An 18,324-nucleotide genomic window follows, 5' to 3' on the forward strand; every position below is an offset into this window, starting at 1 on the left:
TATTTTTCATGTTTTCTATTAAAGTTGTTATACTTCATGTATTTTATTTTAGTAGTAATAATTTTAATGACTTGTATTAGATTTTTTTTATCATGCATGATTTTATTGAACAAATGGGGTTGCATTCTAAATCGCCTTCGAAAATCAACATCAGAGTACAAAGCAGTTGGGATAAAATAATCTTCCAAAAGATTCTTATCCCGAGAATGCCTATGTCTGTCCACATTCCAACGACGGCCGACTTGTAAACCACGGCGGCGACCTTGGTTCTCTTCCTCTTGCAAAGCCACTGCTATGAGAACTTGTTCATCGACTTGTCTCTGCAACTCATTGATTTCATCGGCTTTACGGTTTCTCTCATTTCTTTCTTGCGCTTTCCTCTCCAAGCATCTCCTATATTTTTCCATTGAGAATGAATGAAGTATGAATTCTAAACTCTAAGAAATGAAAATATGGAAAGATGTGGTGTGAGAGGTATGAGCTGAGCCTCTGGTTTTATAGAAAATTTTGGCAAGATAGAGATGCTACGTGGCTTGATTTGATTGGATGAAAATGTATCTGAAATTTGAAATTCGTTCGAAATTTGAACCCAAATTGATCTGAAAATTGAAATTTGAAATTCATCCGAAATTTGAACCCAAATTTATCTGAAATTTGAATTTTGAAATTCATCCTAAATTTGAACCCAAAAATTTATCTGAAATTTGAATTTTGAAATTCATCCTAAATTTGAACCCAAAAATTTTATCCGGAAATTTTATCCAATTATGAATAGTCTTGACATGTAGGAACCCGGAAATCTTATCCGAAAATATTATCCAAATTAATTATTGAGGTAAAAAAATTTGTGAATAAAACAAAAAAAATAAATAGTAATTGCCCTTAGCCATGACAATGGGTGGAAACACAAAATACTATTTGCAAGGGCAACCACTATTTACGTGAATAGTGGCTGCCCTAGCTCCCCCCTTGCCATGGCTAAGAACAACTCCACCCATTTGCCCTTAGCCATGACAAAGGGGGAGCTAGGGCAGCAACTATTCATGTGAATAGTAATTGCCCTTGCAAATAGTATTTTCCATTTCCACCCGTTGCCATGGCAAGGGGCAATTACTATTCATTTTTTTATTTTTTTCACAACTTTTTTTACAACAATAATTAATTTGGATAATATTTTCGGATAAGATTTTCAGGTTCCTACGTGTCAATACTATTCATATCTCATAATCAGATAAAATTTTCAATTTCAAATTTCAAATAAATTAAAAAAAGACTGGTATTTATAGAAAAAAATTCATTAATTTTTGGGTATTTTTTAAAAATTTTCCGAATTTTTTCCAGTATTTTATTGCAAAAAAATTGGCTGCCGTTGGATTGGAGGAAAAATCAAATAGAGAGCCCAGACGACGCCACGTGGCAACAGAAAAAATAAATCGAGCCATCGAGCGACATCAGAGCGCCACACCACCCTCGCTTTGGACCTTAGGCGAGTTGCTTTGGGCCAGCCGGGTTGGTGGTCCCACACCTCCCGGCCTGGGCTGTCCATTGAACACCTTCCCCCTTTCCCCGCTGGGCTTACAGCTGGAGAGGCTCTTAAGGGCAAATGAGTGGAGTTGCTCTAATGGGAGGCTGAAGGGCACCAAATTTGAGTATTTCTTGTTTACATGTAAGACAGAAGATAAGAGAGAAGAAAAAGAAAAGAAGGGATGACTCAGATTCCATGTAGTAGATCATAATTCATGTTGCTCACTTGTGGAATCCTGTAACAAATCTACGAATACCAGCAAAATCAGGAACTATTTTCAAATTACAAAAGCTGCCTCCAGCATCATTTTCCATGTACTCTACAAGATGTTTGCACTGCTTCTCCCCATTTGTCTGCAACAATATAGGATTGATGAGGAAGATTAGAAGTTAACAATTACTAACTAGTGGAAAACGATAATGCATCTCACTATATCTTGCACATGAAACACCTTTTAGTCACCATTCAGAAACACCATCTAGTTCTAGCAAAACAAGCAATGGGCATAATAGGCAGGACCTGAAGCCTAAATTACACAGAATATATGGCAGATTTAGTTATTAGCTGACTATACTGACTGCAACTTCCGCTCATCTCTATACAAGTATCACCATAATAAAATTATAACTAGCTACAGTTCATTCATTGTAGTGCTTTTCAACTTTTAAAGGACAAATGCTAACACTTTACTTTTAGAGAATGAAAAATAGATACCTCAAAAGCAAAAAATCCACCAGGTTTCAACATAGAAGCAGCCCCTTCGCAAATATGTAAAAGATCATCCATGCCATTGATACCACCATCCAATGCAACTTTGGGTTCATGTCGTCCAACTTCAGCTTGAAGCCCTGAGATATCGTCACTTGGTATGTATGGTGGATTACTTACAAAACCTGCGAGTTTACCTTCCATATCCTTTAATGGTTCAAGCCAAGATCCTTGCCTTAGCTCCACTACATCCTGATTGGCACATCAAAATTGGAGCTTGAGCATAGAGCAAAATGGAGAACTTTGAAAGCAGTAAAAAGAACAGGGGAAAGAGATTACATTCCAAATGTTTTGAACCTTCATCTTCAAGTTAATTGGAAATCAATACACTTGTATTTTTTTCAGTAGAAACATAATGTTTTACCAAGGAATCAGATTCATACGTTCCCGGACACCTATACCTAAACAAAGTTTGTCCAAAAATCCTTTGCTAATACATAGACAAAAGTTGGGTTATGCACAGCTTACTCTTGCTATTCTTTCTGTTACATGACCTAAGGCAGCATAACTGCTGATACAATTAGAATCTCAAATCAACTAACTGGGCATGGTTGTAAACCGGAATTTTATAACACCTGTGTTCTGTAGTACAAGAGTTCTCTATTGCTGCTTTTTTTCCATTAAAGATGTGCTCTAGAATTAGGTGCAAGATGACTTTAGCAATGGAAGTTGGCGGTTTTACTGATGAAAGGGTTCATCGCAATATCAAAAGCCCCACTTTTTTTTATTTTTAATTTTAATTTTTAATTTTTTTACAATATTACTGTAAACACTCTTTCACAAGATCCCAAAAACCTAGATAACAAATTCCACTTACTCTTCCATTGACATCCAATTGCCATTAGCAGATACTAAAGCTAACCATTCACTATCTATAATAATGAAACAGAGCAAAGCATGTCAACCCAACAATCATATGTCAGTTTACAATCCACATTCTGTAAAGAGACTCTTTTAGCACACTTATCATTCTTCTTTCAAGAAGAAGATAAGTAGAATTTTATCACTAACCTGTAAACCATACCTCTGCACATTAAAACCTGCCACCCCAATTGCTGCAGGACTCAAATCAGTTGCAATGACTCTCCCACCAGTCCCCAAAATCCTCCCAATCCCAATAGCAATTGCACCACTCCCAGTCCCCAAATCAGCCCACAGACCCTCTCTTAACCCTTCATTACCCAAAACCACATCACCCACCAAATCAACAATGAGCTCAGTCTCAGGCCTTGGAATTAGAACCCCTTCTTGAACACAAAGCACCAAGTCCCTCCAATGCTCACACCCAACAACATACTGAAATGGCCTCCTCTCTTCAACCCTTTGCTTCCATAACATGTAAAGCTCCTCCAGGGCCACCCTTAGCCTAATGCTTCTCTGGTTGTTTTCCATACCTTCTGATTCTTCTTCGATTGCGTCCTCCATGAGCCATTTGATCTCTCTGCACAAAAGGGTTGAGTCTGGGCCATTGTCCAAGTCCACAAACGTTGACCCAACAGAGGAAGCGAGACTTTTGGCCCAGTCATGCCATTTCTGGAGGTCTGAGGAGGCGGCTGAGTGTATGGGTGGCTTCAGAAAGAGAGGGGTTTGAGGTTTGAGTGAAGTGGGTGGTGGTGATGATATTGAAGAAGAGCAAAAGGAGCGATGGAGGTTAGTGACAGAAGAGGGCTTAAGGAATGTTGAGAGTTTTGGTCTGAAGCTTAGCTTCATCGTTCATGTTGGTGCAGAAAGTTGAGGAATGGGATTCTGGGCTTTTATCCCTGTACTATCAGTATCTGGGTTTGAAATTGGGATGTTATTTATCACAAATTTATGGTTTTTTTAAATTGGGAGCTGATTTTTCATTCCCATTTTCTCCATTTACACTCCCTTTTGTTTTTTAATATTTTTTTAATCAATATGGTTCTTTTCTGTTATTTCTCTTTCCTATTCTACTTTTACCCTACATTAAGGAATTCATAACTAAAATTAAGAAAAGTTAACAAAAAATAAAAATAAATTTTGGAAATGGATAGAAATGTAAGTATTTGTAAGCTAAATTCTTTGTTTTTATTATTATTTAAAAACCAAGTATGTGAGTACTATTTATCTTTGTTGTAGTTAAAAGATAATAAATTTTTTGGGCTAACATGTTTATAGGTAGAAAACCTAAAGAATGCTGCTAACCAAACTGTCATTAAGAGCTTAGATATACAAAGAGTAAGGTATGCATAATAGTCTTAGATTTTTATTCTTTCAAAATATTAGTAAGTGATTGTACATGTCTTTTTATTGAAGGGAATTGTAGAGTAAGGGTAAAATAGGAAAGAGAAATAACAAAAAAGAACAAAATTAATTAAAAAGTATAAGTGGAGAACAAGGAAGTGGGAAAATCACCTCCCTTTTTTTTTTGGTGAAATTTTTTAAGGGTTTTTTAAAAACAAAACAAAGGGATGAAAAAGTGCATAGCCATTAAGTTATAGAAAAATTACTATCGCCTTTTCTAAAAAAAAAAAAAGGTTATAGAAAAATTTGGATTGTATTTTAAAAAATGGATTAAATTCTAATTTGAACTCCTCATTTGATAACATTAGTTGAATTAAACATATTATTTTAGATTAGGCCACAAATCATGTTTATGTGGACCCAAATTGTTTACATTTCTATCATGGAGTCGTTTTTTTTTAATTTTTTTTTAAAAAAAAAGTATGAGTGAGTTGCAAGGAGCTTGTAGCTTTGTACCATCTTTATTTTATTTATTTGTTTATTTTCATAGTTAGTATAATCTGCTATGCAAGCGCGGTGAGATGATAAGCTAATTCTTATATCAAATTTTTTTTTTTAGTACAAGCGATAGTCTAAACTATAAGGCAGAGAGATTTCTCACATACAACTAAGATACCATGGGATTCGAACCTGGGACATTGTGCTAGCTAGATCCAGCTGGCAATTCCTATATCATCCTAGTTAATATTAAAAGATGTCATGGTTTTGCATGAATCTGATACCAAAATATCTGTTGGAATACTCTCCTATGAATAAGATTTCATAAGGCACCTGCTCAAGTTTTGTGCATATTATAAACCCACCTCGTAAGGGGCGCAACATATTTAGAAAGAACCACCCTCCCTATTTACTTTCCGATCCAAAACAGGATTTGCCTACATCATAGTCACAATAGACTTCACCATATACCAGCAAAAAGGTCTTGGACGAAAATGCATCAAACCATATCGCTAAGCCAGATTACATGAGTATAAGAGTTTCTTAAACTTGAATCCTAGCAGGTCATTATTAGTCTTTGAAGAAGAGCTTTGCCTGCTCATCAGGGCGCAACATCAACCTGTGCAAGAAACATAGAAATTTGCAAAATTGGAAACTGAATAATAATATGCCTGCCTAATTGAATTGCTAACAGTTCGGGATTTCCAGGGTTAAAGAATTTAGGACGGAAAGGTAATAAATGTTTACAGGTAAAAAAAATTGAAATGCAATATTGCTGTGTAAAATGGAGTAAGTAACATAATTATTATTACAAGCATTTGGTGCAAGGGTAAAGAGAAAAGTACCAAGGCCAAAACTTATCCATTCAAGGCTACAGATCCTTTAATCCTTTTCATACAGTTAAAATTGAGGGAGGGTGACTATTCACATTCTTCTAATGGTAAAAGGTGGATTATGAATTTACCTCTTGATAGCAAGAAACATGTATATACAATTGGAAAGACAAGGTCAACCAATTCTGCTCCCTGGTGCAAGAAGCTCCATTTGTTCAGTAATATGATTCATATGTTGAGTTTTGTCCCATCCATTCTCCTCCGCCAACTTCAACTCTTGATCCGTGGTCCCCCCATCAGTGGAACTCAAATTAATTTCATCTACGTCACCAGTCAGAGGGCTCGCTGGAAGAAATTGTTCCCAGAAGATATCAGTAATTCCCGGAAGGTTAGAGCCCAGCAAAGCATCTACATCAGGCTCAGGAGAAAAGGCATCAGTTTCTGTAGGCAGGGTCCCATCCAAAACCGCAGACATATCCATGTACTCTGCATTCCCAGTCTCAGAGCTCATGAAGTTTGCGTTGGGGATTTCTACAGTGCTTTCTGGAACACCACCTTGCATTTGCGTTGACTCAGGCATAACTGCATCTTCTTGAAAATTATGCATGTTCTCTTCCAAAACTTGAGCTGCTTTAACACAATTGGTAACCGCATAAGGAGAATACTGGATCTCAGAAATGGTTGTAGAATGACAACTGTCGGGAAATCCAGACTCTTCTTCAGGCATATAACACTCCACAGAAGTTGGTGGAACCTCTGAAAAGGTCACGCCCAAAATCCGGTTAGAGGTGTCACCGCTTTCTAATGCATCAGAAGAAGGAACATTGTCAATCAGGAAAGCATCAGGATTGATTGACGGTTCCAGCCTAGGAGATGTATTCATCTTCAAGATCTGCCGCAGCATTGCTTTTGCTGCTTCATTCATTGAAGGTTGGTACTTCACCATTTGTCCATCGAGAGATTTGGTGCTAAGCTTCCCAACCAAAATTTCATCTTCTTGCCTTGGGAGTCTCCTTTTCTTATTGCTTCCAGTGATTCGCCTGTTGTTTTCATTTTGATGCTGTACAAGCTGGGATAAAAATCCAGGACTATGCATAGCCTTTGCAAGAAATGACATCATTTGCTGCTGCCGCTGCTCCATTCCCTGCACACGTTGTCCAACATTATGTAACTGATTATCTGTTGCTTGCTGTTTCTGCCTCAATCTAACAAGTTCCTGCATAAGACTGTTCTTGTCATTTTTAAGTCTTTCGACCTCTTCCTCCAGCCCAAGATTTCCCACCTCAACACATGCCCCAACCTGAGAGCTCTGCACTTGAGGTGGTGCTTGTTGATGACTCTGTGCATGAGCTGGTTTCCGCCTGCTGACAGTCTTCAAAAGGTGTTTCTGGCCTCTTAGAAACCCTTCATTTGCAAATTCCCATCGGTCTGGATCAACCTTTCTAAAACCCTGCAAATTGAATGCAACACCATAAATACTAAAATTATATAATGAAAATATAAGTCAAAAGTTACGCATACATCTTAAACTTTTTTTTTTTTTGGAGCATAGGACAAAGAGCCAGAATCTCTCGTCTCATAATCCAGCCTCAGATAACAAGCACCATTCATAGGCATAATTGCAGTATCAACCCTCCAACAGCCAAATGCTGCAAAGGAACTTATTAGCTTTTGCCTCCTTTTCCACTCTTTATCATTTCTTTATTTATTTCCAATAACCAACACAAGTAAAACTTCTACTTTCTGCGAATTGCAATTGCTGATGATAAAAGGCTTGTTTCTCAGATATTAGGAGACAATTTTATTGCTGAATAAACAATATTATTGCAATGGTCACTGAACTTGTACCCAGGCACCACAAAATTTAAAAACTGAATCAAGGGACTAAAGTGGAACTTGGATATAAGTTCAGGGACTGTTGCAATAATTAAATCATAACAATAAATTACAACATAGTGAAAAAGATGTCCGCATTAGAAACAACAAAATAATGATACAATAGCCATTTATCGATATTAACCCACTACAGCTTGCCAGTCTTACTAGAGGTTGAAAATGGCAGATCCCTAAACAACTAAGAGGTGATACATCTCAACTGTTCAAATCTGATTTAACAACCAAGAAACAAGTTCTCGTTTAAGGACAGACACCTTATTAGAGTAATTCCATATACACAAAAACACATCCATGTACAAAAATACATACATATATAGATATAGATAAATACAAATATCGTATATATGCAATTTTGATCTCATATTACCAGTGAGCAAAGAATTCATGCTCACCAGTCATAGGATCAAAATCCAACGACTGATGTTCAAATTATGACAAAGCACTTTTCTTTGACATGCATGCTAGCTATTTGATTTTGATTTATTGGTCGGTGAACATGGATTTTTCTTGTTAACTGGTGCGTAGGAAACTGCTTGAACCACTCACCAGATTATGTCGGATACACACACCCAGGTTTGTGTATGTATGCATATTATATACATATATGCAGAAGTATAGTCATTTGCGATCGTCCTTCTATGGTTTAAATTTATAACCCTATTAAAAGTTCCAAATAATATGATATTAAACAAATAAGACAAAAACTAACAAAAGTGTCATATCCAAACACATGGATAATGCAACTGCCAAAAAAAAAAAATGCTTAACTTCACCTTTCTTGTCTTACTAAACAAAACTTAAAAAAGAAAAAAAAAGAAACTGATTTCATGTATCTTCTAAAACACTAACTCCTGGTGGGAATGTATGAATTGAAAAGGAAGAAAGAAGTATTCCTAACTTATAATATCTGGAAGTAAGAGAAGGGGAAAGGAACAAACCTCAGGTGTACATACCCATTCATTTTACATCCCGCTAGTTTCTATTAACAATGCCAATAAGTATTTACCAAAACTAGATCACTACTTGATACCTGTCATCTGTAAGAGTTGAGACAACATGAATTACTACATTTTGGATTATGCCATATAACTACATCGCCCTTGTAGTGCGAAACATTTTCAACACATCACACTTTCAATCACTAACTACGTTGACATGTAAAAAGATCAAACTACTGAGCTTATAAGACCAAGTTGCCTGTCAGTGTCACCAAGTTTTAAAGAACTGTCTTCATCTGAATAAGATGGGAATTTAGAGGCTACAGAAAGCTAAACATGCCAATCATTTGAAATTTTCTGGGATATCAGCAAATGCCTAAGGAACTTTTATGTTCCACTTTATACAAAATGGTTTCTTTACAATAAAACAACCCTACGGTCTTACTATGAAGAAAAAAAAATTAATTGTATAATTAATCCGTAAAGATAAGAATGAATCATAGGAACAAACTTGTCAAAGAAGCACGTTAAATGAGACAATTTGCACATAACTATTAGGGTTTAGGCTCCGATTATAAATCTCAAAGTACTTCTGATCTTTTACTGTCTTTTTTTTTTTCGGGCTAGGTTTTTTACAAGTTCCGAACAAAACAAAACAAATTGAAATTTATCCACTTGATTACATGATACAGTGACCACATAGCCCTGAAGGAACCCACTGAATGACCACGAATCCAATTCAACAACAATGGCTAAAATCTTGTGATATAAAATCCACACAAACAGAATCTATCTTCATGGTTTATCTATTTACAACCTCCAATTCTATAAACCTTTACCAAAAGAACAATGATCAAACCTAATTGAACATTGGTCTTGCGTAACTACTCCAAATTTCACAGTTCTAAACGGAAGTACCGCGTAAACCATCTTCTTGTTTCTATCTAAACCTCCAAAACCCACAATAAAATGCAGAAACAAAGAACAAAGAAAAAAGCAGAAGAATCGAAATTGGGAAAAGGGAAGAAATACCCACATAAGTATTCAGCTGCCTGACGAAGCTAGAGAAGTTGTTGTGCTTGAAATACTTGGGCAGGAGGTCCCTGGAGAACTCGGGCACGTTCCAAACGACGAAGCTGTTGTTGCCGTCGCTCCAGGAAACGACGGCGTTGGTGGACGGGTCGTCCACCATGTCGTAGGTTTTGTTCAGAAAGGGCGGAGGAGGAGTGTTGGCCAAGTTGATCATTGTCGCCGCGTCTTCGACTCCTTCCATGTTTACTTGCCGCTTTGTATCAGTGTTTGAGAAAATGGGGAATCAGAGAGAGAAAGAGAGAGAGAAGGAAGAAGCCCTAGATTGCAGGGGAGGGGATGATGACGAGTCAGAAGGAAATGACGGGGATGGGGAGATACAAAGTGAAGTTGAACGACTCGCGGCAAGTCTTGACGCAACACATGACAACAGCACAAGTCCAATTAAGTACACAAATAATGAGCGGATTTACACCTTTAAATTTAAACAGTTTGCTATGCGTATGCGTTGGCGCTCTGCGGTAAATTTGGAATTTTGGAAGGTGAGAGATGATAGATAATTTTTTCCTTTTTTCTTTTTAATTTTATTTTATACAGAGTTGGAACTTGGAGTCTTGAAAAAGAAAGTAATTTTGTTGGGGGAATTTTATAGCCATACATTTTGATTTTTTTTATTTATAAATATGAGCAATATTAAGAGAGGGATGAATCAAAGCTGGAACCTCCGATGCGGGGGTTACAAATCATTTTAGCTACAAGTCCCTTGACATAAATTTTGACTTTTAAAATTTGTTAGAATGGATTAGATTTTTCTACTGAAATCATCCCCTTTCATCAATGTTTGTAATGGTTAGAATATGATACAAGGACATAATGGTGATATGCACTTGAAATCAAACTTTAAGTTGGAACCTTTACTTCTCCTCCCTTTACTATATAAATTATACTCTTTCCAAATAAAGGCATCGCAAGATATGTTCATTAATTCCAAATATTTGTAAAATTGAGATTCTATTTTTTGTTTTGTAAAATCAGGAAAACAGAAAAATGTCATGAAATAATAGGGGAAAAAAAGAGGAAAAGAAAAAGAAGAAAGGACTCTGGGGTATGGTCTGCTACATAAATTCCAGCGGCGTTTAGGAAGTTGCCAAAATCCCAACCGACCCAACCCAATTGGCACTCACAGTCTTCTCGACCTTGATACGATGCTTACCATCAAAACTGCAAAACTATAAAAAGCCCATAAATATATTTTCGCAGGAAGAAATTAGAAAACCCGTCAAAGCTTTGCCTTATCGCATATAGATTTTGATAGGTAAAGAAACAGCCACATATATTCTTCAAATTTCATTCCTTTTTTCCACCTCCACCTTATTATCCCCTACCTTCCCCAACCACAACCTCCTTCCAACTTCCTGTTTACATACTCACTCTCTCTGTCTCTTTTTCTCTCTCAAGTTCTCAACTCAACAACACCCAAGTGTTGGAATTCCAGTCACAGTTCTTGGAGAGAGGTAAAGGTGTTCTCTTTCTCTGGAAAGTATTGAATTTCGGATTTGGGGTTCCATTTCTTTGTGTTTTTTTTTTCTGCTGGGAACAATAATATTATTGTTGCTTCTGGAATTCCAGTATTGGGTAGCTTGAATTTTGCTTCATGTTATACTAATTGACATGCAAGTTCACATTTTGTCTGGAACTCTGGAGAGTTTAGGATGAGAGCTTAGAATATATATATGGGTGGTTGTGTTGTGGGGTCTCCATGCTAATTTTAGTAGGAAGCATGCAGGGAACAATGGCTTCTGTGGCTTCCCTTGTTAGTTTGGGAAGTGTCACACTTTTGGGTTCGTCTGAAAGGTCCCGCTCACTTGTTAGAAAAGTTTCTTTGTCTAAGGCAAGTTTAAAGGGTAGCAGGAGATGGCATTGTGTAAGGTTATCTGTGTGTAAATGTTCGGTCACAACTACTGATTTTGTTGCCAAGCAAGGCAATGAGGTGTCCCTTGATTCTAACAACTATATAGGAAGTACAGATGTTTCTAATGCCAATGCTGATTTTGTACTTAAGCCTTCCCCAAAGCCAGTATTGAAGTCCTCAGGAGGGTCCAATAATGAACCCCTTGTAGGTATTGATGCAGCTGATTGGGACCCCTCAAGGATTAGTGGGGATTCGGATGAAGAAGAAGGAGAAGAAGACAGGAATAAGGTGATTGAGTCGCTTGGAGAGGTTCTGGAGAAGGCTGAAAAGTTAGAAACTTCAAGAGCTGGTGAATTTGGTACTAAGAAAGATAGTAGCTCTGTAAATAAACCTGCACCATCTAACGCAAGTACTAATTTGCAGAATGCTAAACCGGTGAACTCGGAGACAAGTAGTAAGTCTAAAACTTTGAAGAGTGTGTGGCGTAAAGGAGACACAGTGTCAACTGTGCAGAAGGTTGTAAAGGAATCACCTAAACTTAATAATACAATCCCAAAAGAGGAACTAAAAACAGGGGGAGGGTTAAAAGCAGAGGCTCAACCCCATGCTTCTTTGAGACCCCCTCAACCCCCTTTGAGACCCCAACCAAAATTACAAGCAAAGCCTTCTGCAGCTCCTCCGCCCACAGTAAAGAAACCAGTTGTCTTGAAGGATGTGGGGGCGGCTCCAAAATCGTCAGGGATTGATGAAACTGATTCTTCCACACAAACTAAAGAACGGAAGCCAATTTTGATTGACAAATTTGCTTCCAAGAAGCCAGCAGTTGATTCTGTGATTTCTCAAGCAGTTTTAGCTCCTTCAAAACCAGGAAAGGGCCCTCCCCCTGGAAGGTTCAAAGATGGGTATCGAAAGAAAAATGATCCAGGTGGGCGGAGGCGGAAGGTTGATGACGAGATTCCGGATGAAGAGGCCTCGGAACTCAATGTCTCTATTCCTGGAGCAGCTAGGAAAGGGAGGAAGTGGAGTAAAGCAAGCAGGAAGGCAGCGAGACTCCAGGCTGCCAAAGAGGCAGCCCCTGTTAAAGTAGAAATTCTAGAGGTTGGTGAGGATGGTATGCTGATAGATGATTTAGCGTACTATTTGGCCATTAATGAATCCCAAATTCTTGGATCTCTGTACGCAAAGGGAATTAAGCCTGATGGGGTTCAAACTCTGGACAAAGATATGGTAAAGATGATTTGTAAAGAGCATGACGTGGAAGTTATAGATGCTGATCCTGTAAAGGTGGAAGAAATGGCAAAAAAGAAGGAAATACTTGATGAAGATGACCTAGACAAACTAGAAGACAGGCCTCCTGTCCTTACTATAATGGGTCATGTGGATCATGGCAAGGTAAATGATGTTCATGTGTTTTATTTGCTAGTCAGTTCTTTTGCATCTTGTTTTCTTGAGTAGTTCCTCTTGTGTATTGTATTTTTAAATTTTTAAGTTTACATTCCAGTATTTCTAATACTTTTGTGTTTGTCACTTGCCAGACAACCCTGTTGGACTATATCCGGAAGAGCAAGGTAAACATAGCGCTGAACAGTCTAATTTCTCCCATCAGTTTATTTTGCAATGACCTTAGTGGTATCGGATTTTATGGTTTTGTTATTTTTGGTAAAACTTAAACACTTTATTTCAGTAGTTTGGTTATAACATATTGATTGTTTACATAAAATATGTTATTGGTTTAATAAACTTTGGAGCATTGTGGAATTGGTGCTAGCATAAAGTAATTTAACTGATACCTGACTGGTATATAATTATACATTCACAGGTTGCTGCCTCAGAGGCTGGTGGAATTACACAAGGAATTGGGGCATATAAGGTGCTTGTACCAATTGATGGAAAGGTGCAATCATGTGTTTTCCTTGATACTCCTGGGCATGAGGTACAATCACTCTCCAGTAAACACTTGGAAATCTCTCTCTCTCTCCCTCTCCCCCTCCGTATAACCACATGATTTTATCTTTATTTTTCTGGATGATTTTTGGTTTCTGTAACTTGCTTGTACTTTTTTTTTCCCTTTAGATGATATCTATTATATCCGATCCTGTAGGCATTTGGAGCAATGAGAGCTCGTGGAGCAAGGGTGACAGACATTGCTATAATTGTAGTGGCTGCCGATGATGGAATCCGCCCTCAAACAAAAGAGGCCATAGCTCATGCTAAAGCTGCTGGCGTGCCAATAGTAATAGCTATAAATAAGGTATGCCAAGCATAGTGGCACTTTTTTTCTTTTGACCATTTGTTTGGATAAAAAATAAGGAAGAATAGCTGCTTTGCTTGCGTTGCTTATGGCATCATGATTTGTTGAATCTCAATTCTATTCATTCTAATGGTACCAGATAGACAAGGATGGAGCTAATCCAGATCGAGTCATGCAAGAGCTTTCTTCTATTGGTCTAATGCCAGAGGACTGGGGTGGTGATGTTCCAATGGTCCAGGTTGTTATTTCATTTAGAAGAATTGTACTTATATATTTTGTTATGCCTTATACTCTTTCTGAGCGCTTCCTTCTGTGGGTTTAAACAGATTAGTGCTCTTAAAGGGAAGAATATAGATGAGCTTTTGGAAACTGTTATGCTAGTTGCAGAGGTAAGGCAGATGTGAATGGATGTTTACGCATTAGCTTTGATATACTGTTGCAATAATATATTTTTTTTTTCTAGCTATCTTGGTTGTCTGAATTTGTTTTTTGGAAAGTATTCTGGTGGATGAATTTATTTTTCCTAACCTTTTGTATGATTTTTGTAGTTGCAAGATTTAAAGGCTAATCCTCATAGAAGTGCGAAAGGCACAGTCATTGAGGCCGGTCTTCATAAATCTAAAGGACCTTTAGTTACACTTATCGTGCAAAATGGAACCCTTAGACGGGGGGACATAATAGTTTGTGGAGGAGCCTTTGGAAAGGTTGGTGGATAACAATTTTTGAACTCTGAGCCCATTTGCTTAGATCTAATCCACTTTTTATGCGGCTCAAATGGTCAACATTTTGACTAACATGAGGCACATTTTATTATTACCATGGTCAGGTGCGGGCTTTATTTGATGATGGTGGAAATCGTGTCGATGAAGCTGGACCCTCTATGCCTGTTCAGGTTTGTCGTTCATATATTCTTTTATTATTTTGTTTTAAACTGTCTTTCATTCTTTCTCTGTTGTTTTAAGCAGTGACTTAATTCAAAAGTTATAGTGGATCATAAGTAAATCCAAATGTCTGAATGTTTGTAGGGCTTGTCGGATATTAGTAGAAATTCATTGTAGGGTTCTAATTGGAGAAATAGAAGCTGACAGTTTCAAAATTTTGCGGGTTTGTGTTGCAATTTAAGTGAGCTTTGTAAGTACAATACATTATTAAGTATAACTGGGGTTCTTTTTATTTATTAAAAAGATGAAAATGTAGTGGTAAGTTTGGATTTCCAGATGCTGTGTAATTCTTTATCGCCGTTGACATGCAAGTATTTGTATTAGCTTCATTATTCCTCTGCTTCCATTTTGTTGACATTATGATTACTATAAGCAATTACAGTTGGGAAGATAAATGGCACAGCTTCCTCTGATTGCTAAATTTTTCAACATAACTGAAAACACATTTGTTGTAGCACTGCTTTCTATGGTGGTTAATAGTAGAAAACTATATATTCTTCTCTAAAGCTTCTATGAGCAGCCATTTTATTTCACTGTCTATAAGTTGCTTACACGAGTGCCCTTTTTCAAGGATGTTTTTGTTTTTAGTTTCTTCTTTATTTTTATGTGATATGTATTCAAGTGTGTCGCATGATTCTTGTTTCAATGCCTGAATAGCAATTTCTGTGTCTACTTGTAGGTTCTTGGATTAAATAATGTTCCTGTTGCTGGTGATGAATTTGATGTTGTTGGCTCCCTTGATGTTGCACGCGAAAAGGCAGAGTCACGTGCTGAGTCATTGCGAAATGAACGTATATCAGCTAAGGCTGGTGACGGCAGGGTTACTCTTTCTTCCTTAGCATCTGCAGTCTCATCAGGAAAGCTGTCTGGATTAGACTTGCACCAGCTAAATATTATTCTGAAGGTTGATCTTCAGGTATGCATATTCATCGGTTGTAAAGTATGTTGTTTTTCATGTTGCAACCTTGAGTTTAACAACTGATGAGTTGAGTTTTTATTTTAATTTAGACTGATTAAAGAAAAAAAATACAATTATCAGAATAAACCATAGTGTGGAACCTGACAAGGCACAACCTACCTATTTATACGCAGAAAGGACTATCATTCACAATATTGATTAAAAGTTTGGACTAGTTATGTTATTGGGTTTTAAAAGTATAAGAAAAACAGCTTAATTTGTGGTTGGAAAAGCGGAGAATTTTTTTTGGAATATAAGCCGGTTAGACAGTTGGCATGCTCAATGAAGTTGTATGCATGTGGAATGGTAATTAGACATCATGGATGAAATGAATAACAACAGCAAGATTGAATTATTTTCAGATGTCCATTACAGGCTTTATTTTCGCTATAAGATGGGAATAATTTAGTTTTGCAACTGGCCCCTTAAGAAGTGCACAATTGATCAAAATCTTAATCTGTTCTTCTAATTTTCACCAGTCAATATATAGTTTGGTAACTGGCCCTTCAAGAAGTGTCTAACCAATTTCAAGTTTCATAGATAATTAGTCTTTATTTGAACTGTACTGAATTATATCATGATTATTGTCATGTCTAGGGATCTATTGAGGCTGTCAGACAAGCCCTGCAGGTGCTCCCACAAGATAATGTCACCTTGAAGTTTCTCTTGGAAGCAACAGGTGATGTAAGCACCAGTGATGTTGATCTTGCTGCTGCCAGCAAAGCCATCATTTTTGGATTCAATGTCAAAGTACCGGGTTCTGTGAAAAGCTATGGAGAAAACAAAGGTGTCGAGATCCGCCTTTATAGAGTTATCTATGAACTTATTGATGATGTACGAAATGCAATGGAAGGACTCCTAGAGCCTGTTGAGGTATCAGTGAACTTAAGCACTAGATCTCTTTAGGTTTTTAAGGCATTGACTTTTAGGGGCATATGCTGCTTATGCTTTAACATTGTTGAAATTTTCTAGACTGAAAGATTTGCAGTTGACATTGTTACTTGTGTATTGATAGGAACAAGTGACAATTGGCTCAGCAGAAGTCCGGGCCGTATTCAGCAGTGGTAGTGGTCGTGTTGCTGGATGCATGATAAATGAGGGAAAAGTTGTTAAAGGCTGTGGTGTTCAGGTCATTCGGAGGGGAAAAGTAGTGCATGTTGGCCTTCTTGATTCGTTGAAACGGGTTAAGGAAATTGTGAAAGAGGTATTATTTTATAGCCTGCATAATTCTATTGGCCATTTTGTAGAATTCATAGAAAATGAAAAAAGGGAAGCAACCTAGTGCATGAGAAGTATTACTTAGGTATACTTGTTTAAAATATCTGAATGATGTGTTTATTCGTTGGACTGCAATTTTTTTCCTAGTAACCTCACATACCGCTGAATACATTCATGCCTACATCTTCTTTGGGTCGGAATTCTTAGATATACATACATGCTTGGGTGTGTGCATCTGCTTGCCCTGGAGGAATAGGAGAAAGATTATACCATGACTTAGTTCTTAAATTGGTTTCCATGAAAAATCTTGTTCCTTTGGCCCGATTTTATGAAATATCTTTATCTTCTGGGAGCTGATTACAATGGGATAGCAATGGTGGTAATAATACATGACAAAGAAGTTGTAGGTGCGTGTGCCTTTCCACTGTGGGATGAAGGGCTGAGTTCACAAACACTAAATATTAATTTTGATCAATTTACATACTGACTATTCAGTTTCTACACTGCAGTTAGGCGTAGCAAGATTTATTTTCACTGAAAGTATGATAGAAGCTTTTGTGTGTAGATATATGCCTCTAATCTGATTTCTGGAACAATTAATGTTTCAATGTCAATCTTCAACTTTGACAAAGGATTTCGCTTTATTATTATTTTTGTTTTTGTTTTTGGCATTCATTTAAATTGACATCAAGCTTTTGTGGTGATCACGTGTTCAGGATTCTTTTGGTAGTGGCATTACTTTAATATGTCTTACGTTTGCAATAAGCTGTATATTATCCTCTTGGCTAGGTAAATACTGGACTAGAGTGTGGAATTGGGGTGGAAGACTATGACGATTGGGAGGAGGGAGATATTCTTGAGGCCTTCAACACAGTCCAAAAGAAGCGGACCCTTGAAGAGGCGTCCGCTTCAATGGCGGCTGCAGTGGAAGGAGCGGGAATTCAATTGTAGAAAGGTGCGAAGTCACAGAATTGGCTTATGTGCATGTTTTGTTGGAAGCAAAATATGATGGCCTCAATCCGGCACACGACCACCGTCGTCTGATCAGTGCCAAGACAGTCCTCAGCAGGTTTGCATCGGTTAGTACCCCACACGTGCATTTATTTTGAGTGTGGGGTGCTAATGATCTATGCAAGATGAATGTACCCTTTTGTTGTATGCTATTACACTGTATATAATTTTATACATTGTAGCTTTCAGCTTTGTTTTGTAAAGAGGGGAGGGACATTCATTCAAGTTCCTTATAGTTCTAATGTTGGGGGGAGAGCACTTGTAACAGATACATGAAATTTGAGAAAAAAGTTACAAAATTCTTTACGATGCTCTGCCCTGGATGCATCATCTGATCTCAA

General features: G+C 37.4%; 3 protein-coding genes across 3 annotated transcripts; 1 reads left to right on the forward strand and 2 right to left on the reverse strand.

Moving 5' to 3' along the window:
* Window positions 1-1,686: 1,686 nt before the first annotated feature.
* Window positions 1,687-4,082, reverse strand: LOC103325868 (RNA methyltransferase family protein). The gene is made up of 3 exons (XM_008228058.2): window positions 3,305-4,082; window positions 2,240-2,485; window positions 1,687-1,878 (listed from the first exon to the last, which is right to left on the reverse strand). Exons 1-3 carry the CDS (start codon window positions 4,001-4,003, stop codon window positions 1,747-1,749), a joined length of 1,077 nt encoding a protein of 358 aa, XP_008226280.1. The 5' UTR covers window positions 4,004-4,082; the 3' UTR covers window positions 1,687-1,746.
* Window positions 4,083-5,261: 1,179 nt separating this feature from the next.
* On the reverse strand, window positions 5,262-10,144 carry LOC103325867 (heat stress transcription factor A-1b-like). Its single transcript, XM_008228057.3, has 3 exons — window positions 9,700-10,144; window positions 5,961-7,279; window positions 5,262-5,615 (listed from the first exon to the last, which is right to left on the reverse strand). Exons 1-2 carry the CDS (start codon window positions 9,934-9,936, stop codon window positions 6,005-6,007), a joined length of 1,512 nt encoding a protein of 503 aa, XP_008226279.1. The 5' UTR covers window positions 9,937-10,144; the 3' UTR covers window positions 5,262-5,615; window positions 5,961-6,004.
* Window positions 10,145-10,744: 600 nt separating this feature from the next.
* Window positions 10,745-18,324, forward strand: FUG1 (Translation initiation factor 2, small GTP-binding protein). The gene is made up of 12 exons (XM_008228056.2): window positions 10,745-12,996; window positions 13,140-13,172; window positions 13,424-13,537; window positions 13,706-13,855; window positions 13,995-14,093; window positions 14,182-14,244; window positions 14,404-14,559; window positions 14,682-14,747; window positions 15,476-15,712; window positions 16,352-16,627; window positions 16,770-16,958; window positions 17,762-18,324. The coding sequence occupies exons 1-12, from the start codon at window positions 11,452-11,454 to the stop codon at window positions 17,921-17,923; spliced, it is 3,090 nt and encodes a 1,029-aa protein (XP_008226278.2). The 5' UTR covers window positions 10,745-11,451; the 3' UTR covers window positions 17,924-18,324.

Source organism: Prunus mume, linkage group LG3 (assembly GCF_029339155.1).
Source record: "Prunus mume cultivar Tortuosa linkage group LG3, ASM2933915v1, whole genome shotgun sequence".
NCBI classification, from domain to species: Eukaryota; Viridiplantae; Streptophyta; class Magnoliopsida; order Rosales; family Rosaceae; genus Prunus; species Prunus mume.